This window comes from Geotrypetes seraphini, chromosome 1, assembly GCF_902459505.1.
Source record: "Geotrypetes seraphini chromosome 1, aGeoSer1.1, whole genome shotgun sequence".
Taxonomy (NCBI): Eukaryota; Metazoa; Chordata; class Amphibia; order Gymnophiona; family Dermophiidae; genus Geotrypetes; species Geotrypetes seraphini.
The window spans coordinates 426,704,459-426,732,095 of record NC_047084.1 but is presented as its reverse complement, the minus strand read 5'-3'; the positions used below and the strand labels follow the sequence as shown (position 1 = coordinate 426,732,095).

Sequence of the window (27,637 nt, the reverse complement as noted above, 5' to 3'; positions counted from 1 at the left end):
GAAGAAGGGGATTCAGTGACCTCTCTCTGGTATATTTCTAGAGAAGAAGGGGATTCAGTGACCTCTCTCTGGTATAGTTCTAGAGAAGAAGGAGATTCAATGACCTCTCTCTGCTATATTTCTAGAGAAGAAGGGGATTCAGTGACCTCTCTCTGGTATATTTCTAGAGAAGAAGGAGATTCAGTGACCTCTCTCTGGTATATTTCTAGAGAAGAAGTGGATTCAGTGACCTCTCTCTGGTATATTTCTAGAGAAGAAGGGGATTCAGTGACCTCTCTCTGGTATATTTCTAGAGAAGAAGGAGATTCAGTGACCTATCTCTGGTATAGTTCTAGAGAAGAAGGGGATTCAGTGACCTCTCTCTGGTATATTTCTAGAGAAGAAGGAGATTCAGTGACCTCTCTCTGGTATATTTCTAGAGAAGAAGTGGATTCAGTGACCTCTCTCTGGTATATTTCTAGAGAAGAAGGGGATTCAGTGACCTCTCTCTGGTATATTTCTAGAGAAGAAGGAGATTCAGTGACCTATCTCTGGTATAGTTCTAGAGAAGAAGGGGATTCAGTGACCTCTCTCTGGTATAGTTCTAGAGAAGAAGGTGATTCAGTGACCTCTCTCTGGTATAGTTCTAGAGAAGAAGGGGATTCAGTGCCCTCTCTCTGGTATATTTCTAGAGAAGAAGGAGATTCAGTGACCTCTCTCTGGTATAGTTCTAGAGAAGAAGGGGATTCAGTGACCTCTCTCTGGTATATTTCTAGAGAAGAAGGAGATTCAGTAACCTCTCTCTGGTATAGTTCTAGAGAAGAAGGGGATTCAGTGACCTCTCTCTGGTATATTTCTAGAGAAGAAGGAGATTCAGTGACCTCTCTCTGCTATATTTCTAGAGAAGAAGGGGATTCTGTGACATCTCTCTGGTATATTTCTAGAGAAGAAGGAGATTCAGTGACCTCTCTCTGCTATATTTCTAGAGAAGAAGGGGATTCAGTGACCTCTCTCTGGTATAGTTCTAGAGAAGAAGGGGATTCAGTGACCTCTCTCTGGTATATTTCTAGAGAAGAAGGGGATTCAGTGACCTCTCTCTGGTATAGTTCTAGAGAAGAAGGGGATTCAGTGACCTCTCTCTGGTATATTTCTAGAGAAGAAGGAGATTCAGTGACCTCTCTCTGGTATAGTTCTAGAGAAGAAGGGGATTCAGTGACCTCTCTCTGGTATATTTCTAGAGAAGAAGGAGATTCAGTGACCTCTCTCTGGTATAGTTCTAGAGAAGAAGGGGATTCAGTGACCTCTCTCTGGTATATTTCTAGAGAAGAAGGAGATTCAGTGACCTCTCTCTGCTATATTTCTAGAGAAGAAGGGGATTCAGTGACATCTCTCTGGTATAGTTCTAGAGAAGAAGGGGATTCAGTGAATCTCTCTGGTATATTTCTAGAGAAGAAGGGGATTCAGTGACCTCTCTCTGGTATAGTTCTAGAGAAGAAGGGGATTCAGTGATCCCTCTCTGGTATATTTCTAGAGAAGAAGGAGATTCAGTGACCTCTCTCTGGTATAGTTCTAGAGAAGAAGGGGATTCAGTGACCTCTCTCTGGTATATTTCTAGAGAAGAAGGAGATTCAGTGACCTCTCTCTGCTATATTTCTAGAGAAGAAGGGGATTCAGTGACCTCTCTCTGGTATAGTTCTAGAGAAGAAGGAGATTCAGTGACCTATCTCTGGTATATTTCTAGAGAAGAAGGGGATTCAGTGACCTCTCTCTGGTATAGTTCTAGAGAAGAAGGGGATTCAGTGACCTCTCTCTGGTATATTTCTAGAGAAGAAGGGGATTCAGTGACCTCTCTCTGGTATAGTTCTAGAGAAGAAGGAGATTCAGTGACCTCTCTCTGGTATATTTCTAGAGAAGAAGGGGATTCAGTGACCTCTCTCTGGTATATTTCTAGAGAAGAAGGAGATTCAGTGACCTCTCTCTGGTATATTTCTAGAGAAGAAGTGGATTCAGTGACCTCTCTCTGGTATATTTCTAGAGAAGAAGGGGATTCAGTGACCTCTCTCTGGTATATTTCTAGAGAAGAAGGAGATTCAGTGAAATATCTCTGGTATAGTTCTAGAGAAGAAGGGGATTCAGTGACCTCTCTCTGGTATATTTCTAGAGAAGAAGGAGATTCAGTGACCTCTCTCTGGTATATTTCTAGAGAAGAAGTGGATTCAGTGACCTCTCTCTGGTATATTTCTAGAGAAGAAGGGGATTCAGTGACCTCTCTCTGGTATATTTCTAGAGAAGAAGGAGATTCAGTGACCTATCTCTGGTATAGTTCTAGAGAAGAAGGGAATTCAGTGACCTCTCTCTGGTATATTTCTAGAGAAGAAGGTGATTCAGTGACCTCTCTCTGGTATAGTTCTAGAGAAGAAGGGGATTCAGTGCCCTCTCTCTGGTATATTTCTAGAGAAGAAGGAGATTCAGTGACCTCTCTCTGGTATAGTTCTAGAGAAGAAGGGGATTCAGTGACCTCTCTCTGGTATATTTCTAGAGAAGAAGGAGATTCAGTAACCTCTCTCTGGTATAGTTCTAGAGAAGAAGGGGATTCAGTGACCTCTCTCTGGTATATTTCTAGAGAAGAAGGAGATTCAGTGACCTCTCTCTGCTATATTTCTAGAGAAGAAGGGGATTCTGTGACATCTCTCTGGTATATTTCTAGAGAAGAAGGAGATTCAGTGACCTCTCTCTGCTATATTTCTAGAGAAGAAGGGGATTCAGTGACCTCTCTCTGGTATAGTTCTAGAGAAGAAGGGGATTCAGTGACCTCTCTCTGGTATATTTCTAGAGAAGAAGGGGATTCAGTGACCTCTCTCTGGTATAGTTCTAGAGAAGAAGGGGATTCAGTGACCTCTCTCTGGTATATTTCTAGAGAAGAAGGAGATTCAGTGACCTCTCTCTGGTATAGTTCTAGAGAAGAAGGGGATTCAGTGACCTCTCTCTGGTATATTTCTAGAGAAGAAGGGGATTCAGTGACCTCTCTCTGGTATAGTTCTAGAGAAGAAGGGGATTCAGTGACCTCTCTCTGGTATATTTCTAGAGAAGAAGGGGATTCAGTGACCTCTCTCTGGTATAGTTCTAGAGAAGAAGGGGATTCAGTGACTTCTCTCTGGTATATTTCTAGAGAAGAAGGTGATTCAGTGACCTCTCTCTGGTATAGTTCTAGAGAAGAAGGTGATTCAGTGACCTCTCTCTGGTATAGTTCTAGAGAAGAAGGTGATTCAGTGACCTCTGTCTGGTATATTTCTAGAGAAGAAGTTGATTCAGTGACTTCTCTCTGGCATAGTTCTAGAGAAGAAAGGGATTCAGTGACCTCTCTCTGGTATATTTCTAGAGAAGAAGGAGATTCAGTGACCTCTCTCTGGTATAGTTCTAGAGAAGAAGGAGATTCAGTGACCTCTCTCTGGTATATTTCTAGAGAAGAAGGTGATTCAGTGACCTCTCTCTGGTATAGTTCTAGAGAAGAAGGGGATTCAGTGAATCTCTCTGGTATATTTCTAGAGAAGAAGGGGATTCAGCGATCGACATGCATATTTCACCAATTGCTGTATCAATTATGTCACTGGCATCTTTAGCCAATATTCTTTCAGCAGCATAAGTCTAAAGGGGAGAGACCTTGATACAGGACCTGGCAAAACATGCATGCCTCTAAAAATATACCAGAGAGAAGCGAAATGTGAAAATATACTGGAGATCAGTGCAATGTGTTATATGTAAAAGAGAAATTAAGTACATTGAAAATTGAGAATACCATAAGCTGATGATAAAATGGGGCTGATGAAAAGGTGATGTTCAAAACCCTACCATTAATGAAATATTAAATCGGCACGGGTGATATCGCTGAGGCTCCCGAAGAATCTAAACTAAACTAAACTAAACCTTAAGTTTGTATACCGCATCATCTCCATAAAGATAGAGCTCAACCATGGTTTACAGGTAATTCAATAAATGAGGGAAGGACATAATAAGAAATTAGAGGTTATGAAGAGGATAGCTAGCTTTACATTTTGGAGAAAAGCCAGGTTTTCAGATGCTTTCTATAAATTATAATAAATTATAAATCTATAAATTATAATGTGCAAATTTGTTTCTTAAGTTAATATAAGCAGTATTGATTGACTTATTTAGTTGTTTTCATAATATATATACTGCTTTGAGAAATATATAAACATTGCCTATTGACATTAATTGGCACCAATGAGGATTTGCTCGCCCATCTGGATGTGCGCTATTCTATAATTCGAGGCACCTAAATTCCATACCACCCAGCATTATAGAACTACGCACAGCCAGATGTGTGTGCAAATCCTAATCAGGACATGGACATTCCAAACATTGTGTGCACTGTTATAGAATAACTAGTCTTTAAGCCCGTTACATTAACGGGTGCTAGAATAGATGTGTGTCTGTCTTTCTTTCTTTCTCTTTCTCCCCTTGGCCACTGTCTGTCTGTCTATTTTTATTTGTTTCTCTCTCCTTGGATGCTGTCTGTTTTTCCGTGGCCCCTTTCTGTCTCCCTGACTGTTTTTCTGTGGCCCCATTCTGTGTTCCCCCCTCCCGAGCAAAGCTGTCTGCCCCAAAGCACACCCCTCCCTCCAATGCAACCCTCTTTCCCTCTCCCTGACTGTTTTTCCGTGACCCCCTTCTGTATTCCCCCGAGCAAAGCTGTCTGCCCCCCAGCACACCCCTCCCTCCAAAGCATCCCTCTTTCCCTCTCCCTGACTGTTTTTCCGTGACCCCCTTCTGTCTCCCCCCCGAGCAAAGCTGTCTGCCCCCCAGTACACCCCTCCCTCCAAAGCAACCCTCTTTCCCTCTCCCTGACTGTTTTTCTGTGGCCCCCTTCTGTCTTCCCCCCCGAGCAAAGCTGTTTGCCCCCCAGTGCACCCCTCCCTCCAAAGCAACCCTCTTTCCCTCTCCCTGTTTTTCCATGGCCCCCTTCTGTCTTCCCCCCCGAGCAAATCTGTCTGCCCCCCAGCACACCCCTCCCTCCAAAGCAACCCTCTTTCCCTCTCCCTGACTGTTTTTCTGTGGCCTCCTTCTGTCTTCCCCCCCCCCCCGAGCAAAGCTGTCTGCCCCCCAGCACACCTCTCTAACAAAAGCAACCCCCTTTCACCTGCAGCACCAGCACGACACCCTCCAGCCATTCCTCTAAGCTACCTGGAGTGAGTGCTTGGAGCACGAGAGGGAGTGGGGCCTGGGCGTGTTGGGCGCGGCGGGGGAGGCCCCGACTGCCTCAGCTGCAGCTTCTTCGGCGTCGGTGAAGGTTCCAGCCACCGCCTGGAACATGTTCAGGTCGCCAGCCCTGTGCGGGGGCAGAGCCCGATTCTCTGCCGGTGTTTTGGGGACAGTGTTCAGCAGCTTGGAGCCCTCCTCCCGGCAGCAGCCACCAGCGCCGCGAGAGGAAGCAGGCCTGGGTGGGTTGGGCGTGGAGGGGAGGCCCCGACTGCCCCAGTTGCAGCTTCTTTGGTGTTGGTGAGGAAGGAGAGGTTGGAGAGGGATTGGACTGGTGAGGAGTTTCGGGGGCTGCTGCTGTTCTTCCACCGTGTCGGGCCCTTCGCTTTTCCTGATCTTAAACGCCGAGTTGCCATGTGTGATGTAGTAAGCGCACATGCGCACTCTTGCCGGCACAGCGTGACAGATAAGGGATCAGGGAAGCACGGGCTAAGAGTGCGCATGCGTGCTTAGCATTTTATTATAGTAGATAGATCTCCATGCTGAACTTGGGCACCAGGATCATTAGATTTCAGCTTTTTATTTTTGAGCACCATTTATTGCATTCCCCCAATTTATGTACAGTGGTACCTTGGATTATGAGCATAATCCGTTCCAGGAGCATGCTCGTAATCCAAAATGCTCATTTATCAAAGCGAGTTTCCCCATAGGAAATAATGGAAATTCGATTTGATAGGTTCCTCCCCCATGAGAACCAGCATTGCTCCCCCCAAAGGCCCCCCTGCGATCCGGAACCCCCCCCCCCCCGATCCACCCCCCCTGTGATTCGGCACCCCCCCCCCCCGACGCGATCCAGCAACACCCCCCGACGCGATTGGGCACCTCCCTGCCGCTTCTTACTGTCACCTGGGCACCGTCACCAGCATGTCCTGTGCTTGGTGCCAGTGCCCGAAGATCGGCCTCCTCTTCTGCGCAGGATAAAAGGGATGGGATGATTTCTCTATGAGGAAAAGCTAAAGCGGCTAGGGCTCTTCAGATTGGAAAAGAGATGGCTCAGGGGTGATATGATAGAGGTCTATAAAATACTCTTTCCACAAATACTAGGACTTGGGACATGCAATGAAGCTACTAAGTAGCAGATGTAAAATAAACCAGAGAAAATATTTCTTCACATAATGTGTAAATAAACTCTGGAATCCGTTGCCAGAGAATGTGGAGAAATCAGTTAGCTTTAGGAGGGTTTGAAAAAGGTTTGGATAATTTCCTAAAAGAGAAGTCCATATAGGCCATTTAAGATGGCTTGGGGAAATCCACTGCTTAGTCCTACGATAAGCAGAATAAAATGTCTGTTTTACTACTTGGGATCTAGCTAGGTACTTGGAACCTGGGTTGGCCACTGTTGGAAACAGGATACTGGGCATATTTTTATATCTGGTTCCATTGATTCTGAGGCCAATGTACTAACAATTAGACTACTCCTCCATTTTTTGGCCAGCTACGCTAGTACTTTATAAAGAAAAGAAGGTGCCTACTATAATTTTAAAATAAGCTTAAGATAGGTGTATAAATAGAAATTTTAATTGGCACTTTGTTATAAAATTATCCTCTATGTGTGTAATGACTGACAGTCAGCAGCAGATCTGTATGTTCAATGCTGCAGCTGGTATTTAAAAAACACTGTGGACTGATGGACCTAAATAATGACTCATGTAGAAATAAATACAATAAGCTTGGCCTTACTACAGGGAATTAAGCCTTATGTGCATTTGATGTGAAAAAAAAAATTGGCTACGGCAAAATGCATTAAAAGTGTTTTGTGGTATTTTGCTTGTTTGTGCATGCTAACTGGCTTGTTAGCTATTTGGAGGGGATTTGCCATGAATGGAGAATGAGCATGGAAGTGTTAACCAGCTAGAGCAAGGGTGTCTAACATGTGACCCCGTGAAGTATTTTGTGCGGCCCCGGTCAAGGGCGATGCAGTATTTTCCTCTGCTGCCCCCGAGTGTTTACTGTCTTGCTGCAGCGTTTGCGCGGCCCCAGAAACATTTTTTTCGGCCAATGCGGCCCAGGGAAGCCAAAAGGTTGGACACTCCTGAGCTAGAGCATTAGCTTAGGGAGCAATAAGGGCTCCCCCATTTCATACAGATAACCTGAAATTCAAAAAGACGGTAAATGTCTCAAAAATGCCACATTAAATCTAGGCTTAGCATGCAGGAAAGACTGGAGTTAGAACATATTAAGCCAAATTCAGCTCATTTAGGTAAAAAAGCCTCACAGAAAGTTAGAAATGAATCAAAGATGGTATCGCTAAGGAAAGAGTATTTTTATAAAGCACTGGAATGTCTTGTATTTGTAGAAGTCAGGAAGGTATCAGAAATTGCTAACAGTGTAGAGGGTTGGGTTAGAAAGGAAGAAGTGACCCTTGCTATATTTAGCAAGAGGTTGGGGGATACTGGTTGAAAATTTAATAGGTCAGTTAATTACGACCCTCTTTTACTAAGCCATGGAAGATGTTTCTACTGTGGTTAATACTGTGGGGTATTAACTGCTCTGATGCTGCTCCGTCACTCAAAGGAATTCTATGAGCATCAGAGCAGTTAATACCCCGGGCCACAGTAGAAACATCTTCCACGGCTTAGTAAAAGAGGGTCGTAATTAACTGACCTATTAAATTTTCAACCAGTATCCCCCAACCTCTTGCTAAATATAGCAAGGGTCACTTCTTCCTTTCTAACCCAACCCTCTACACTGTTAGCAATTTCTGATACCTTCCTGACTTCTACAAATACAAGACATTGGAGCATTTAGCGCTCTGGGTCATGTTAGAAATCTCTCTGCAGCTTAGTATAAAGGGGGGGGGGTTGTTTAAGGGGTAGGAAGACATGATAATATTACAGATTCACCTGACATTTGTGTAGAGAAGAAATAGACTTCATAACTCTTTGTGAATGCAATCAGGGCCTGTATTATGAGGTGGCAACCAGAGTTTTTCCTCTGAGGACCAGTGCCATAGGGGGCACCACGCCTGTCTCATGCTGAAGGAGGCATAGCCTTCAGGTAGGCTTTGGAGTAGAGAATGACATGGGGACAAATTTGTCCCTATCCCCGCAGGAACTCAAATTCCCTGCCTTCTCCCCACAAGTTTTGTCCCTGTCCCTGCCCCATTACTGTAAACTCTACCTTAACCACACAAGCCTCGGGCACTTATGATTTTAAAGTGTTTGAGGCTTGTGTAGATGAGGATGGAGCTTGCAGGAATGGGGCAGGGACAGGAAAAGAACTCACGGGGAGGTGAAAATGAATTCCCACGGGGATGGGGAAAAATTTGTCCCCGTGTCATTCTCTACTTTGGAGCTCCTTCTTCAGTTCTTGTGCTGAGCCCTTGCATGTCTAATACCAGTGGCTGGAAGATGAGTAATCATTTCACTGGAAGTGACTGTTTGTAGTATGAAGTATGTATGGGGGGGGGGGGGCACCATAGAAATAAGGGCACCATAGAAATAAGGGGTCATTTCAGCTCTGACGGAGCAATGACCAAAATGCACAATCTATCATTTTCCAAAGCAAAGGTTATTAATGCGGAGTTCAATTCCCACAGGTACCAGCATGATGGCTCAGAGGTTCTTCATGACGATTTTGTCTGCGCAGCCACAGATGGTGCTAATTCTGCGGAGTTCATCCTTCAAGTCAAGGTTAGGACTGTTTTACATCACAACTTATGACCTAACGATTAAGTGGCAATCAGAAAAAGTTGTTGCCTTTCTTGAGAAGAATGATAGCTCTGGGCTCTTTCTGAGGCTTTAATGGTCTTTCTCAGTATCCATGTCTACAGGAGAAATGCACCTGCATTAGATGAATAACAAGGGGGAGGCTCAATGCTATAAAATCATCATAAAGAGAGATTTGAGTTGGATTCCTAGCCCCATTCTTCCTCTCCCTCAACTGAGTGGGATTGGAAATGGTGAGGAGGTGTTTATAGAGACCCTGAGAAGAAATACTTCCAGGCAGTGGTAATACTTCATGGTCAGATTTTGGATCATAACTGCAAGGTTCCAGAAGGAGTCCTGTTGTGTGGCCCCTGGCCAAAGAATGTTGCTACAGTAACAAAAGTAAGCTGGGAGAGGATAAAAAGAGGAACATTTCCATGTAGTTGTGAGCGAAAGTTCATAGCACCAGATCGTAAACGTTCAGCTGAGAAGGATAATAAAAATAACATATTTTACTGCAGGGCTATTTACATCATTACTGCAGGTTAGGGACTCCTGAAATAAATACCAATTTCTATTTCTACAGCTAGGAATATGGTGGTTCAGGCAATAGTAATATAGACAGTGGGTCCTACATTTGGTCCATTGTCTCCTTAAAGAGTCATGGAGAAAAAGGTCTTCCCCAAATCCCCCAACAAGCCCACCAGGTATCCCTTTCCAGTCCCCCCCCCCCCAATCCCAATGCCTTAACCAGCACTGAGTGAGATATTCCTGGAGTCTAGTGGGTGAATAGAACTTATGCATAGTCACTTCTCCCCCCTTTGACCTTCTAATTCTATAGCCGTGAGTACTTAAATGTAAGTACCATTTGGCATGTTAAGATTATAGAATACTAGCATTTGCACTCTTGAATGTAATATTCATTTTTAAATACCACTTAAGTGGTATTTTTCAAACTTAGCATGGAAAATTTACTTATTTCAATTGTTTTTCCCATACATATGCATTGGGTTTGGGGGTTTTTTTTTTGTTTTTTTTTTTTGGGGGGGGCCTTATTTTTGTTGGAACCCTTAATCTGACCTGCCAATTTTAAAACTTGATGTGTCTTTTCACCAGAATTTTTCCCACATCAAGTTTCATCCCATTTCATTTACCCCCACTTTTACAAAACCACAAATATAATTAAAACTATAATCTCAGCAATTAGCTTTTCAAATAGACCTGCTTTTAACACCTGTCTAAAATGGAGATAGTTGGGAATTTGTAGAACAAATGAGGTATTTGGTTGCACAAGGCTGGGGTTCTTTCATTGCAAAAGTAACCCAGTTTTCAAGGATTACTCAACTCGGGACTTTCTGCATTTGGATTTTGGACCCAATGCACTGTAAAATGAAAGCAGTGTCAGAATGCACCTTCAGGGGGAGCACAGCTGGTCAATATTCAGGACTATGCCAGCCAGGAATGGATCCTGGCCTGAGATAGCCGGCTATTTCCTGCTGAATATCCCATTCAGTGGCTAGTCCAGTCATGTGACATAACTGGTCAGCACTAATATTCATTGGCTGACCTGCTAAGTCTAGTGGCAAGACAGACCTGCATAACCTTTAGTACTTTTTATAGAATTGAGCCCTATTTGCAAAGAGGGTACACTTTTTGTAAAAGCACTAATTTCCAGATAGTCTACGAGGGGCTGTTGAAAAGTTCTCAGCCCCATAGACAGTGGAATGCTTTTTTGTTTGGGGGGGGGGGGGCTGAAAGCTCCGCTCTCACCCAATTTCCGCTCCAGATCCCTCCCCTATAATAGTACTAATTGTAATATATTTTTCATATATACATCCTCTATAATAAAACCCTAAGCACGCATGCGCACTTATGATGCCGTGATCCCTGCCGCCGTTATGTGTGCTTCCATGCCGCACATGCACACTGCCTGCCTTCTGCCCTGATCTCCGATGCCGGCTGACTTCCTGCACTGCCACTGCCGGGACGCCTCTTCTCATCCTCGGACCAGCAAACGCAGCAGCCACAGTTTCATCTTGCAGCCGCGGGGCATTTGCTAGGCCGGCCCACTTCGATAATGCGAGGTGGGCCGGCCAAGCAAAAGCCTCGAGGCTGTCGGGCTAGCGGATGCTGGATAGGGTGAGCAGGGAAAGGAGAATGGGTACTATTGGACAGGGGGAGCAGGGAAGGGGTGCTTCTGGACAGGGGGGGAGGTAAAAGGAAGGGAGAAGGCCTGCAGCTGGACAGGGGGGAGGTAAAATGAAGGGAGAAGGGCTGCTGCTGGACACGGGGAGCAGTTAAGGGGTGCTGATGGACAAGTATTGATGGACAGGGGGAGCAGGGAAGAGGTACTGCTGGACAGGGGGGAGGTAAAACGAAGGGAGAAGGGCTGCTGCTGGACAGGGAGAGCAGTGAAGGGGTGCTGCTGGACAGGTATTGATGGACAGGGGGAGCAGGGAAGAGGTGCTGCTGGATGGGGAGGTTAAACGAAGGGAGAAGGGCTGCTGCTGGACAGGGGACGCAGTGAAGGGGTGCTGCTGGACAGGGGGATAAAAGGAAGGTAGAAGGGCTACTGCTGGACAGGGGGAGCAGGGAAGGGGTGCTGCTGGACAGGGGGAGCAGTGAAGGGGTGCTGCTGGACAGGGGGGAGGTAAAAGGAAGGTAGAAGGGCTACTGCTGGACAGGGGGAGCAGGTAAGGGGTGGTGGTGGACAGCTGAGGAAAGAGAGAGACAGAAAGAAAGAAAGACAGACAGACAGTAGCCAAGGAGAGAGACAGAAAGAAAGACAGACACACACATCTATTCTAGCACCCCGGGCTTAAAGACTAGTACAATATAATCTTATTAACAACACATAATGCTTAACAACACATAATGCTTAACCACAAAATTAAACTATACAAAGCACACTGTATGCTTCTAAACATTCATTCCTACCAGAACACAGATAACCCCTAAGTAAATATGGGACCACAAACTAGAAGTACTAATATATAAAAATGAAACCTTAAGATGCAAGACTCTGCATACAATGCAACACCACAGAAACAGTGACACATGTCCTCTAATATTGTGCAAAATATGAAGACAGTAGATGTAAATAGTAATAGTAGTAGTAAATTTGAAAATACTGATACAAAACAATCACCACTTTACAAATTAAAAGATAGAAAAAAACAAATAATGAGAAATAAGAAAATATTTTATTGGACTGATCCATTTTTCAATTAGCTTTCAGAGGCCAAATCTTTCTTCAGGACAGTACAGTATACTGCTGTTATGATATCTTGTCCTGATTTGAGGAAAGGGATTTAGTTCCTCCCCCCCCCCAAATTGACTTATTTCCATATCCTATTTATAAATTTTTATCAATACAGTTACAATATTACTTGATTCTACAAAAAGCAACAAAAAAAATTTATTTCTACCTTTTGTCGTTTCTGCTTTAATCTTCTTCTTTTCGCTCTTCTTTCTATGCAGCGTTTGTCTCTCTCTCTTCTATGCAACATCTATCCTCTCTCTTTGCCCCTTCCATCCAGCCTCTGCCCTCTCTCTCTCTACCCCTCTATGTCCACTCTCTTTCTGCACCCTTCCATCCACTGTCCGCCCTCTCTGCCCTTTCCATCCAGTGTCTGCCCTCTCTCTCTTTCATACGGCATTTTCCCTCTTTCTATGTCCCTTCAATAAACTGTATATCCTGTGTCCCTTCTCTCCTTTGTACATGAGACATTTCAGCTTCACCCCTTTCCATTATTCTGTCTCCACCCCTTCCCTATGCTTTAGCATCTCTCTCTTCTCCTTTCCTTCCTTTCTTCCCACTCCACCCCATGCCCTGGCATCTTTTTCCTCTACTATCTCTCCCTCCATGCTCTGGTACCTCCTCTCCTTCCCTTCCCTCTGGTCTGGCATTTGTCTCCTTAGTTTCTCTTCCCTCCCTTCCCTCCCCCCATGCCCTGGCATCTCGCTCCTCTCCTTCCTTCCTTTCTCTCCCTCCTTCCTTCCTTTCCCCTAGTCTGGCATCTGTCTCCTTCCCTCCCCCTCCCTATGCCCTGGCATCCCTCCCCCTCCATGGTCTGGTTTCTCCTTTCCTTTCCCTCCCTCCCATGGACTTGACATCTCTCATTCCTTTCCTCTCCATGGTTTTCTTCTCCCTCTTTCACTCTCCCCAATTGGGTGCAACAGCAGCATTTCTCTTCCCCCCCTTCCCTGGTCTTCCTTCTCCCTCTTTTCCTCTCTTCCCAATTGGGTGCAGCAGCATCATTTCTCTCCCCCCCCAGTCTTCCTTCTCCCTCTTTCCCTCTCTCTCCCCAATTGAGTGCAGCAGCATCATTTCTCTCCCCCCTTTCCCTGGTCTTCCTTCTCCCTCTGTCCCTCTTTCTCCCCCCAAAAGGTACTGCAGCAGCATCCCCCTCATGGTCTCACACAGCCATGGGCAGCATTTCTCATTCTCTCCCCCCAGTCTCACACAGATGTCGGCAATGCAGCATTCACAACTCACTGCTCCTGCTTGCTTCGGACCTTCCTCGCTGCCGGGTCCCACCTACTTTCTATTTCCACGAAGGCAGGACCTGGCAGCGAAGAATGCCCGAAGCAAGAAGGAGCAGCGAGTTGAACGTCTCTCTCCATGCCCTATCTCCCGTCAACACCGTCCTAGCTAGCAAGCGACTTCGCCCATGTTCCGGGGCTCTAAAAATCTGCTTGCCAGCTTCGCTTCTCCTCCCTCTCCCCTCATGACGTGACTTCCGGTTTCGGAGAAACAGGGTTGGGAAGCCGGCAAGCACAGTGTTAGAGCCCCGGATCATGGGCAAAGTTGCTTGCAGGCTAGGGCGGTAGATAGGGCAGCTGCCCTGTTTGCTCCCCCCTAATGCCAGGCAATTTTTAGGGAGGCCACTGCCCCTGTGGCCCCCCGTTCCAAAGCCTATGCTCAGCCCAACCAACAAAGTTGGAGCAGTCTCCATTGAGGGCTATACACTTACACCAGTGATTTTCTACTTTTTCTCTTTTCACCAAAATTATATTACTTCCGAGACATCATAAGGGGTAAAAAAAACGAACAAAATGAATACTTTCAGGAAATGACACAAAACAAAAATTTTCTTATTATGCACCCCTATTTCACTGATCCCTTTTTAAGAATTACTTTTACCAAAATTTGAGGTCCTTGTAAACAGTATACAAGCTTTTGTTTTGTTTTCTAGCAGTACCAGGTTTTTCTGATTTGTGTTTTGAATGTTTAAGGTTCCTTATCACAATAAGGTCATTTCTGAACATTTTTTTATTGATAGGGCCTGGAATTTGTCTTTTTTTTTTTTTTTAGATACTGCCTGTAAATGATGAGCCTCCCATCATGAAGGTTGACCTTATTCCAATCCTACATTGTCCAGAAGGAGAAAAGGCTGCCATCACGTCTCAGTACCTTTATGCTACCGATGCAGACAGTGATGACTCAAAGCTAATGTTCATGATCGCTCGACAGCCCCGCCATGGAGTGGTACAGAAAGAGGGCACCACAGTGGATCACTTCTCCCAATCAGATGTTGTTTCAGGAACTGTGACGTACCAACACACTAGTATGTGAGACAAGACCAAGGTTGGGTTTGACTCTCACAGGGTTTGCTAGTATGGGTGACTGGCTGGATGATTTATTCCAAAGGAAATTTAGCTAATTGATACCTTACTTCTGAATATTTAGGAATATGTTTACAAACTTTAAGATTAATATTCAAAAAATATTTATCTGGTGAACCTCAGGACCTTGTATTTAAAATATTTATCTGATGAACGTCAGGATTTAACCAGATAAACATTGGACCTTGTATTTAAAAGCAGTTATCCGGAGAGCAATGCCTTCTATTTAGAGTAGTGGTATTGACTATACTGGGTTGGACAGTGATTTTTAGTGGTTAAATAGTGGCAGGCAGAGCGTGGGTGGCCATGAAATTATCTGGTACATCACTGTATTCTGCCGTAACCCAAAGCAGCAAAGCACATTACAGTAAAATGACCTTCTCAATTAGAAGGGACATTAAAATAATGCAATCTTTATACAGTATTTGTTTAAAAACAGGCAAGTTTTTAAAGCTTTTCTAAATTGAATATAAGAAGGAATTTTCCAAATACAAATAGGTATATTATTCCATATTATTGCACTCTGAAAAGTAAAAGCTTTTTCCTAACTTGATTTTAAACACACATGCTTCACTGATGGAAACTTTAGATCCATCTTCTGGCAATTTCTAGTATTTATTTATTTATAAAATTTCTTACTTTCTACATCCTGCGATTCTGAGCAAGTTACAAAATACACTCACAATTTATGATTTAACATACAAATTAATAAAACATTTAAACACAATCACTATCAATAAATTACAACAATACTTAGCAATCAAAACCAACAACAAAATATTGACTCATCCCTCCTAGTTGCATGAATAATGACGCTTGAAGAATATCATTTTAATCAGTTTCCTGAAATTCATTAAAGAGGTACTGTAACTCTTCTCACCTCTAGAGGCAGAGTGTTCCAAAACAGAACCTCCTGCACTGTACCATTGATTGACGGTAACTTGCCATTTTTACTTGCCTAAGTGCAGTAAATGATGTGAGGTGTATAACATGTTCTGTGTTTAAACTGTGTAAATTTATGTAAACTAAACAGGCTATCTTAAAATTAATTTGAGAGTCTATCCTATGCCAGTGCAGCTTATTTTTCAGTGGAGAAGCTTCATTATATTTTCCTAAGGAAAAAAAAATCAACCGGGCAACTGTATTTTGCAAAATTGCTGGGTTTTGGAAATCCCTCTGGGCACCCAGACAGTCCTCTAAAAAGAGGACATGTCTGGATTTTCCTGGGTTCCTGGGTTTTCCTGCCCACCTATAGATGCCCACCTGAGGCCTATCTTACATTCCCTGGCAGTCTAGGGGTTTAGTCAGGGCAGGAGTGATCCCCCGTCAACCTGCTCATTCTGGCTCTGCTCTCAAAATGGCTGCCATGACCTCTAGTGGCAATCCTGCTGCATTATTCTTTTGCCATAGCAGGCATCGACCTATGGCACTGTAGACTCCCATGATAAATCAAGATAAGCTAAAAGCCCACCTTTTACTGCATTGTGATAACTACCCTTAGTTTGGTAACAGCCCTGCACAAAAAAGTCATGGTGACTTCATTGACCTAGTTTATTTCCCTTTGAAAGTAAGCTTAAAACACTTAAATGGTAAAGGTAAAAGGTCATGGATCTGATATACTGCCCTTCTGTGGTACAATCTACTACTACTACTAGTATTTATCATTTCTATAGCGCTGAAAAGTGTACACAGCACAATACATTTAACATACAATAGACGGTCCCTACTCAGAAGAACTTACAATCTAATTTGGACAGACAGAACATCTCAGGGTTGGGGAGATTCTGGTAGAGGAAATGATACAATGGGTATAGATATTTGACAGCAGTGAGTGAGAGTTAAGAGTTGAAAACAGTTTCAAAAAAGAGGGCTTTTAGCCTGAATTTTAATACTTCTAGAGGCGAAGCATGAAATATTGATTCAAGCAGCCTGTTCCAGGCATACGGCGTGGCAAGAACGAAGGGACAGAGTCTGGAGTTGGCAGTGGAGAAGCAGGGTACAGATAAGAGGGACTTACCCGATGAACGGAGTTCATGGTGGGGGAGGAGGGAGGAGCATAGGGAGAGATAAGTGAAGAGAGATATCGGGGGGGGGGGGGGGGGAGAGAGGAGGGCTACAGAGTGAATGCACTTATAAGTCAGTAAGAGGAGTTTGAACTGTATTCCAAAACAGATGGTGAGCCAATGAAGTGTCTTGAGGAGAGGGGTAATGTGAGAATAGCGGCTCTCACGGAATATAGAGTCATGCAGCAGCATTTTGAACGGTTCACATTTATTATATGCTTTTGTAACTTAGACTTTATGATAGGCGGTATATCAAATTAATAATAAACTTGAAACTTATAATATGGAACTCAAAGCTGATCTTCAGATACTTATTCAAATTTAGTTCACGCCTTTTCAGTACATGGTTAGTTTACCTCCAATTTAAGAATGTATATATTACAAAAGCCAAAATTGGTCAATCTCATTGGCCAAGCCACTCCTTCTCTAATATGTGCCGGCATCTTGGTCTAGTATACTGTTTGGTTTGATCAGCATGTCTTACTGGACAATCTTGGGTCTCATTACTGTTTTACAGGAGGGGAGATCGGTCTGAAGCCTTGTTTTGACACCATCTCTCTTATTGTATCTGATGGCGAGGGCAGCCCGATGATAAATACTTGCTGCTATGAGGAATCTCTCTCTCCTCCAGTGCCACACCATGACTCCTTTCCTGTGTACGACCTCAACATTACTGTGTTTCCTGTGGACAATCAACCACCATCTATTACAATTGGTAATGGAGGGGAAAACCATTTCAGTTTTTTGATATTAGTCAAATGGTGTGGTAGCCGATTTAGTCTACTATTTAAGATAATATATAGAAATAAATAGAAATGATCGCTCGACGGCCCCGCTTTGGAGTTGTGCAGAAAGAGGGCACCACTGCGGATCACTTCTCCCAAGCAGATGTTGTTTCAGGAACCGTGACGTACCAGCACACTAGTATGTGAGACAAGACCAAGGTTGGGTTTGACTCTCACAGGGTTTGCTAGTATGGGTGACTGGCTGGATGATTTATTCCAAAGGAAATTTAGCTAATTGATACCTTACTTCTGAATATTTAGGAATATGTTTACAAACTTTAAGATTAATATTCAAAAAATATTTATCTGATGAACGTCAGGATTTAACCAGATAAACATTGGACCTTGTATTTAAAAGCAGTTATCCGGAGAGCAATGCCTTCTATTTAGAGTAGTGGTATTGACTATATTGGGTTGGACAGTGATTTTTAGTGAATGAATAGTGGCAGGCAGAGCGTGGGTGGCCATGAAATTATCTGGTACATCACTGTATTCTGCCGTAACCCAAAGCAGCAAAGCACATTACAGTAAGATGACCTTCTCAATTAGAAGAGACATAACAATAATGCATATATGGATGTCTATTTCTCATATATTTTAGAACAGGATCTGCCAACTTAAAGCCTCTTCTAAAATACATGTGAAATGAATGCTCAAGAGCTGGCAAACCCTCCAAGGTGATACTGCTGTGGTGACTATTTTTATTACACACAGGCTTATGTTTATTTTTGCTGCTGTTTTACTTAATACCTTTCAAACTAGGGACCCCTGATGAAGGCGTGTTAACCGTAACATGGACCGTGTCGGGTCCCCTGGTTTGTACAAAGGTGGTGGCATTAATCGCAACATAGAATTTTTTTAATAAACATAGCCTGCATCTTGTACGTTTGTCTGTAGTTTTTTGTTTGTTCTGATTGCTTTTCACTACAGACCAATTGGATTGTTTCTTTGTTTTTGTTTGATCAAGAGCTTGCTATGTCCAGCATGAGAATCCAGTGTACAAAGAGAAACATCTAAATTGTGAAAAGGGCAAAACAAAGGACATAGATGTCTTTGTGGCAGCATAGGAACATTCATATTTATTAAAAATGTAGAGGACATCCATGTAGAGGAGTGGCCTAATGGTTAGAGCAGCCTGCCAAGAGCCAGAGCAGAGATCCAGATTTTGCCAATTTAAGTCCTACTGCAGCTTTTTGTAATTTTATTTTTGATTGTGAGCCCCCAAGGGCAGGAAAATACCTACTATGACTTCCCTTACTCCATTCAGTGGAGACCAGCTCAATCAGAGCAACTTTCTATAACCTGGACATTCCAAGTGCCAGGTCTAAAAATGGACAACATCCATCTTTGAAAACATTGACATCTCTTCTCCTTCAACAAAGAGTTGGCTGTCCATCTTTAGGCCCCTCCCTAGTTCCACCTAAGACTTGCCCAGGCCACACACCCTTGCCATATGGATGTACTGCAGTTTTAGACGTTCATATCCATGCAGTATGGATGTCTAAACACTGGTTTTCAGATGTCAAAAAACACCAATACAGTTTCTCAAATAAGCACCATAGTGGCATAACATCTGCGTAAAGATTCTGTTAAAATGAATGCATGGGTTTCTTTAATACTATGTTAGGCAAAAGGTTGATATTCAAGAATAATATTAAATTCCTGAATAAATATGTTTAAAAGGAATGTTCTTTTTTTGTACAGGTACTATGTATATTGTGGATGAGGGATTCTCAGCTCCTATAACCAGTGACCATTTATTTGTCAATGATCCTGATACTGAAATGGTCAACCTTGAAATTATTTTGGTTTCGCCTCCCCAGTTTGGCTACATTGAGAACACATTGCCATCTCCAGGGTTTGAAAAGAGCAACGTGGGTATAAGCATAGGTAGGTATGGATTAGACTACTGAAACCCTCTCATAATTGATCCCATGTTATCGAGGAAGCCTTCCTGAGGATGGGATTGAGACACAGGGTACTTTTGTAGTTATAAGTAGACAAATACATTTTGATGAAAAAAGCATTCATCCAAACAGAAGTGCAAATCTGCGTATTTTTTCTGATCTTATTTTCACATAAAAAATTTTCACTTGGAAAGCTGTTTAAAAATTACCTCCTATGGATCGATATAAATGCTGTCTTTTCCTAATCATGACCGGGATAGCCATGCAGATGGTAACCCATAATAGGAAGAATTACGATCGCCTACATTTTCCTTTCTGGTGGGCAAATCTGTGCTCCAGCTAGAGGTATGAAAAAATGAATGCCGATAGTTTGGGGCACAGTAATTTATTTAAACTGGTTTGGGGCCCGTTGACATCTTATATTACTTCACTATAGTAGGTCTTTGATTATGAGTCAATTTTTGTTTATTTCCGTACACATCCAGAGAAGGGTGGGAGGGGAGGCTATTTCTAACCTTTGAGTATTTACACCTGGGGTGGGTGGGAGGATATTACTAATCTGAAAAGGGTAAGGTTATTGGGAAAATCTATGTTTCTGTGTTTTATTGATTAAGCATTGGGTGGGGGGAGGGAAGATAAAATGGTTGGTTATGTATATTTGTAAGTTGAATGAGCTTTTATTGACTTAATATATGCTATATATTTGTGTCTTGCACTATTGATGTTTGGAAAATCAATAAAGAATTTAGAAATAAATAAATAAAAGTTACCCCCTCAAGTTTAAACATGTAGAATGTTTAAAATATTGTTTTATTAACTCAAAACAAGGGGGGGGGGTTAGTCAGTATGTACTACAGTATAAAGTAGGTTGATTTGTTAAAGCAGTTCGCTTCAGACCAGCTTACCAAGAGATTGATATATAGTCCATAGTAGTGAACAGCTTATAAACTGGAACATGTGCAGCTTCCGACACGGAATATCTGGGTATGTCTGTCAACCCAGAAGTCAATCAGGCATCTGCTGATATTCAGACTGCATAAAATTAAGACAGCTGTTTTACTCTTCTTACTTTATGCAGTTACTTAGCCAGTTACTGAACTGAATATCGACTCTGACCAGCTACGATGCCATTCCACCCTAACGACATCTCTGGCCTACCCCTAACCTAAACCATAAAAAGCCTAACTAAACTAAACCCATGGCTAGTCCAAATGGTCCTCAAGGCCCCCAACTACCTTGACTTTAGAAAATTACTCAAACCCACCTATTCCAAGACCAGGACCCTTAATACCCCTTCATTAACCTCCACCTCTCCCCTAATGAACCCCCCCTGACTCCCCCCTCTCTCCCTTACTTCTCTTCGCTGTTCGCAACTCTGATCAATCTTGTACGGAACCACTTGTAACTCTGTTTAATTAATGTGAACCGCCTAGAACTCATCTGGGTATGGCGGTATACAAAAATAAAGTTATTATTATTATTATTAAATATTAAATATACGGGGAGATTATATCAATAGTTCACAAAGAAAAGCCTGCCCTGAGTCTCCTCCTAAAATATTATATGAAAAATTGCTCAACAACAGTTTTATTATATATATTTACTTTTACACATTAGCAACATGGAAGATGGTCAGTAATCAGAGGACCTTGTTAAATAACCCAAATAAAGTCCACTGGGGTTATTTCCAACAACAAACACACCTCAATAAGGCACCTTTACATCATATATACTTCCAAGGTATGTGTACTGATATCTATATATAATAAATCAAAAGTGAAGAGAATCAAAAGAAAAAAAATCACTGAAACTAAGGGCTCCTTTTACTAAGGTGCACTATCGTTTTTAGCGCATGCTGTGGATTAGCGCACGCTGTTCCCCCCCCCCCGTGCTATGCATAAAAACTAACGCCAGCTCAATGGTGGCGTTAGCGTCTAGTGCACATGCTAAAACCGCTAGCACAGCTTAATAAAAGGAGCCCTAAATCTGTTCAATCAACAAGCTCATGTGCAAGCTATGCATAAAATTCAAATAGGGGTATGACAGAGTATCCCATTTTGTTTCCTTCATCAGGGGCAATGCCGACTCACAAGCTCCCTTCATGGCTTTTTGCAATTGCTTTTTACAATTTGAATTTTATGCACAGCTTGCACATGAACTTGTTGATTGAACAGATTGGTTTCAGTGATCCTCCCCCTAACCTAGCCAGTGATAACCTAGCAGAGATATTTAGCAGCACTACCCGGTTAAATGCCACTGAATATCGGCGACTGGCCAGCTTAGCAGGGTTTAAAAGGGCACGAATATCGGGGGAGTACTGTATGTGCATGTTTGTACACACACAGATGGAAACATAGAAAATGACAGCAGATAAAGGCCATATGAACATAAGAACATAAGAATTGCCGCTGCTGGGTCAGACCAGTGGTCCATCCTGCCCAGCAGTCCGCTCACGCGGCGGCCCTCAGGTCAAAGACCAGTGCTCTAAATGAGTCCAGCCTCACCTGCGTACGTACCAGTTTAGCAGGAACTTGTCCAACTTTGTTTTGAAACCCTGAAGTGTGTTTTCCCCTATAATATCGGTCCCGCCCCTCCTCTGACGTCAGAGGAGGGGCAGGACTGCGGCAGAGGGACAACAATTCCGGAGGCCTATGGCAACCTGCAAGGATTGCTAAAGTACCCGTGATCCTTTTTGCAGGTTGCTTTCTGCTGTAGTCAGGTAAAGGGAGGTACGGGAGGCCAGAGGAGAACACACAGGCCTTCCCAGGGGGGGGGGGACAGTCCTTCTGGGGGGAGGTACAGTACTTCGGGTTCAGGGGGGGACAGACCTTTGGGGGGAGGTGCAGTCCTTCGAGGGAGGACAGGCCTTCAGGTGGGGGTGCAGGCCTTCAGGGATGGGGTGTAAGCCTTCAGGGGGGACAGACCTTTGGGGGGAGGTACAGGCCTTCAGGGGTGGGGTGTAGCTCTCAGGGAGGGACAGATCTTGGGGGGGGGAGGTACAGTCCTTCGGGGGGGGGGGTGCAGGCCTTCTGGGGAGGGTGCAGGCCTTCAGGGGGGACAAACCTTCAGGGGAGGTGCAGTCCTTCAGGGAGGTGCAGGCCTTCAGGGGTTCAGGGGGGAAAGGCCTTCAGGGGGGACAGACCTTCGGGGGGAGGTGCAGTTCTTCCGGGAGGACAGGACTCCAGGTGGGGGTGCAGGCCTTCTGGGATGGGGTGTAGGCCTTCGGGGAGGATAGACCTTTGGGGGGGGAGGGTAGTACAGGCTTTTGGGGAGTGCAGGCCTTCGGGGGGGACAGGCCTTCAGGGGGGACACAGACCTCCAGGGGAGGGGTCCTGGTATAGAATTACATGGAGGGAGGGAGGGAAGGGGGATTCAAAGATACGTGCATATGCCGGACTTTGGGGGGAAGAAATAATGGGTTAAAAACAGAGGAGTGGGAGAAAGATGGTTGATAATTGGATTTAGAGAGGGAAGGAACAGAAAGGGAGAGAAGTTGGACACAAGGGATGGTGTGGAGGGGGGATAGAGATACTGGATAGGAGGATAGTTGGGAAGAGAAAGGGAGAGATGGTGGACCCTGGGGTGGTGGGAAACAAGGGAAAGATGCTGGATGAAAAGGTAGTTGAAAAAAGGTGAATCTGTGGATTGAAACGAAAAAAGGAAAGATGCCAGATCTACAGGGGAGGGAAGGGAAACAGAAGTGGAGAACAGAGATGGCAGATGGATGGTTAGCACGGAAAAAGAAGAAAGAAGGAGACCCTGGCATGCAAGACAACCAGAGCCTGGGACCAACATAAGAATATAAGTACTGCCATCTCCGGATCAGACCTTCGGTACACAAAGTCCGGCGATCCACACACACCTGGCGTAATTTTAGTCACCCATGTTCCTCTATGCCTCTCGTAAGGAGATGTGCATCTAGTTTGCTTTTAAATTCTAGAACGGTGGATTCCGCAATAACCTCCTCTGGGAGGGCATTCCAGGTGTCCACCACTCATTGCGTGAAGCAGAACTTCCTGATATTTGTCCTGGGCTTGTCCCCCCTTAGCTTCAGTCCATGTCCTCTTGTCCATGTCACATTGGACATTGCAAATAATTTTTTTTCCTGCTCTATTTTGTCGATTCCTTTCAGTATTTTGAAAGTCTCGATCATATCCCTTCGCAGTCTCCTTTTTTTCAAGGGAGAACAATCCCAGTCTCTTAAGTCGTTCCTCGTATTCCAAGTTCTCCATACCTTTTATTAGTTTCATTGCTCGTCTCTGCACCCTCTCCAGCAGTTTTATATCCTTCTTTAGGTTGGGAGACCAATGTTGGACACAGTATTCCATGTGTGGTCTGACCATTGCTCTATAAAGCGGCATTATAACTTTCTCCGATCTACTCGTGATTCCTTTCTTTATCATGCCTAATATTCTATTTGTTTTCTTTGCCGCTGCCACACATTGTGCAGACGGCTTCAGGGTCCTATCTATCAGTACACCCAGGTCCTTTTTTTGTTCACTCTTACCCAGAGTTGTACCTGACATTCTATACTTGTGTCCCTTGTTCTTTCTGCCTAAATGCATTACTTTGCACTTTTCCACATTAAACTTCATCTGCCATTTCTCCGTTCATTTCTTTAACTGACACAAGTCACTCTGGAGTTCCTCGCTATCCTTCTGCGATCTGATAGCCCGGCATAGCTTTGTGTCATCTGCAAACTTTATGATCTCACTGGATGTTCATTCTTCTAGGACATTGATGAAAATATTAATTAAGATGGGCCCAAGTACCGAGCCCTGGGGCACACCGCTAGTCACTTTCTCCCAGTCTGAGAACTTCCCATTTATGCCCACTCTCTGCTTTCTATTCTCCAGCCATTTGCCTATCCATCTTAGTATATCTCCCTCTATTCCATGGCTTTGTAGTTTCCTGAGAAGTCTTTCATGTGGAACCTGAGCAAGGGTCATTGACGCCATTTGTGAAAGCTTCAGGTTTGAAAATAATTCTACATGCAAAATGACACCAGCGCAAGGTTTTAAAAATTATAACCAAGATTTATTGAATTATTGTTTCTATTTTTCCATTATTAGATCAAAAGAACAGCATCATTGCTTACCAATTGCGCTAATGGGAGATCGTCAGAGGTGCCAAATACTGGCCTTCTCACAACGGTCTCGTTTTTCTAGCTCCAGAGTTTCTATTATATACTGTTGGCTTTTCGGTGACATCATCATCATAATCAACCAATAACAATTTTATGGGTGGTCTTAAAGTTGGACAAAGAAACATTCCTCCACATTTAAAAGTTAGACAAAGTTTCAGAAAATTACTTTTGATTTCTGAATTAATATTATAACATTATGCAAAAGAATTCTACAATTATTAACATGGTGCTGAGAAATTCTCAGCCCTAAAGGAAAAACTCTCTTCCTAAGCTGACAGATTCAAATTGCATGGCCTTACACAGAAACCTTAGTCTGGAGGAGGAGGGGGGTAAATCCCCCTCTCCTCTCCCTGAAGCGTGGCTTCCAATGCCCCCCCTTCCTATGCTGGAGACTGAAGCAACAGTCTCTGACTCTAATTACTCCCAGATGTTGCCTCAGGATTTTCCTTAATGTTTCTTCAGGTTTAAAATATATAAAATATTAGAATTTAAGTACACACCATTCTTTCATATATCTCTCATATCAATCATTCCTTCGTTCATTCGGGGCCCCTTGCACACATTCATACTTAATGCATTTTATCTCTTAGTTTAGGACACGTGATCTTCCTAGCCAGTCTACAGTACATGTGGTATTACTTAACACCACGCTGCTGGGAGCGGGATAACTCAGAGAGGACAAAGACAGAATATTATTCACTGGCCCAAGATGGTGGCCGAAGACAGGACAGATATAGTACACACAAAGAACCCAAACTGGATTCCATGTAATCATGATTTCCACCATGATTTGGCTCAACAGCAAAGTACATACACAGATATTATTATGCTTTCCCTTATATTAATCCTTAGTGTGTTTTTCTCTGGCCTTAGCTACATTATATTTAAATTTTATTCACCTGTTTTTCCGTACGCTTCTATTTGGGCGCGGTCCTTAACTAACACAGATGTTTGTCTAACTAGAATTACCCAGAATCATATGAAAAACTGGCGCTTTTGTAGAAAAACTTCACAAATATACTGCACTATCATGCTCCGACATCCATTCCCGTCCCATAACCAGCACCCCCTGCTGGCCACGAGCCACTACTCAAACCTTGTCGAACGCTTTCTTGAAGTCCAAGTATATTATGTCCACCAGTTCTCCACTATCAATTTGTTTGTTCACGGTCTCAAAAAATTGAAGTAAATTTGTCAAACGTGATTTCCCTTTCCTGAAGCCATGTTGACTGGCTCTCATCAGGTCGTGTGTATCCAAGTGCCGGACTGTGCTATCTTTAATCAGTGCTTCAATCATCTTTCCAGGGACAGACGTAAGACTCTTGATCCTTTTTTGAAAATTGGCGTGACGTTCGCTATCTTCCAGTCGTCTGGTATCTGTTCAGTTCTAATTGACAGGTTGGCAAGTTTTTGCAAAAGCTCTCCAATTTCAACCTTCAGTTCTTTTAAGACAAGATTTGAATATTTACCAGACAACAAAAGGTAGAAAAAATAATTTTTTTTCTGTTTTTGGATTACAATATGTCAAATATGAAAAGTGTATCCTGCCAGAGCTGGTGTTAGACCACAAACATGAGCTAGGATTTAACAAAGAGAGGAAAAGTCCTTTTTGTTTCTTTATTTTGTTTACACCACAGTGCCAGTGTGGTTAGGAGAAGCCAAAGGGGGTGAAAAAGCTATAAAATAAACCCACCAGGATGTTTGAAAAAAAATCAAATCGAAAAACCAATTAAATAGGCTGAATTAAATCGAAATTTTTTTTCCTGAATCAGGCAGCACTAGTTTGTGTTACTGTCTTAGACTTTAAGACCTGGGAGAGATGGCATCTTCAGTACTTTATAATGCAAATGAAACGAGGATTTGGTCAGACTTTTGAAGGGTCTGCAGAAGAAAAATATTGTATAGGCCGGGGACATGAGACAGCAGGAAACGGGAACTTTTCTTCCTTCTATTTTTGTGAATGGCAAGGCTGAGGATGTCAGAGAGTTCTGTTAAAATATGTGCTTTATAAGAAAATATAATAATGTGTTTTATATAGTTTATAAGCATTGCTGGCCTACCCGGTGAGGTGTTCCTAATGGTGGTGGTGGTGGCAGCGTGTCAATGTGTTGAGAGGAAGAGGTGGTCTGGGAAATTCTGCTGAGCAAACTCCAGGCCCAGTTAGTCCACTCCACTCAACTGGTTCACACACTGAGTGGGTCTTTGGGTGTTGTGCCTGGGTAGTTGTTTTGGGATCTCTTCCAGTGGTTTGTCAGTATCTCCTTCTGGTCCAAGGAAGGAAACTTTGTTAACCTTAGCATTGACCTTCAGAATATGTTTGTAACAGCACTGCTTGTGTGGCATTAGGCTATGTAGTGATCGAAAGAAAAAATCAGACCTTTGAACATTTTTGCACTATATGGTGGGTGTATGAGGAGATTCATATTTCCTGCACAGCTAAGTCCGTGTGAAGTTACTTTGTTCTGTATTTGACATCTAGCAAGGTCTCTGTTTGGAAGGAAAGATCTAAGCTTAAAAATGAAGTGGCCAGAAGTTATGGTAAAAGCAGATAGCGTAGCTGGTTTTAAGAAAGGTTTGGACAAATTTCTGGAGGAAAAGTCCATAGTCTGTTAAGACATGGGGGATGCATCTTCTTGCCCTGGATTGGTAGCTTGGAATGTTGCTACTCTTTGGGTTTTGGCCAGGTATTAATGACATGGATTGGCTACCATGAGAATGGGCTACTGAGCATGATGGACCATTAGTCTGACCCAGTTAGGCTATTCTTATGTTATATTCTCATCTGTAGGGGCCTTTGTTTTCACTTCTTATTTTAATGTATTTTTTTTCTGGGAACTTATCAGTGTTTTTCATAATGGGAACAAAAATGGAAGAGAATTAAAATGTGTGGAATGGGGGGGGGGGTTTAACTAATTTCTTCAGATAAATAAGTTTACTTTGGTGTTCAGAAGCCAGGCCATTAAAAATGGATATACTAACAGTATAGGATCCCTAGAATAGAGGTTCCCAAACTTTTTAAAGTCTCCTTTTTTTTAATTTTTTATCTATCTTCCTCTTTCTTTCACCCCTCCCAGTATCCACTTTCCTCACATGTTCTTAAGATAAACCATGCTATGTCAAGCCAAGTTCCTTGGGCAGTCTGCATCACAAGTAGCTGGCAAATACCAAAGAGCAGATCATATTTTTCACAGATGATCTGAAACAG

At 43.2% G+C, this 27,637-nt stretch overlaps 1 protein-coding gene across 1 annotated transcript in view; it reads left to right on the top strand.

Annotated features, from left to right (window-relative positions):
- FREM1 (FRAS1 related extracellular matrix 1) overlaps positions 1–27,637 on the top strand; it is a 280,084-nt gene that overhangs the window by 81,038 nt on the left and 171,409 nt on the right. Inside the window, exons 14-17 of the mRNA XM_033919036.1 lie at positions 8,795–8,888; positions 14,221–14,473; positions 17,112–17,309; positions 19,084–19,269. Coding sequence (XP_033774927.1) covers positions 8,795–8,888; positions 14,221–14,473; positions 17,112–17,309; positions 19,084–19,269 — 731 coding nt within the window. The remainder of the gene's footprint in view (positions 1–8,794; positions 8,889–14,220; positions 14,474–17,111; positions 17,310–19,083; positions 19,270–27,637) is intronic.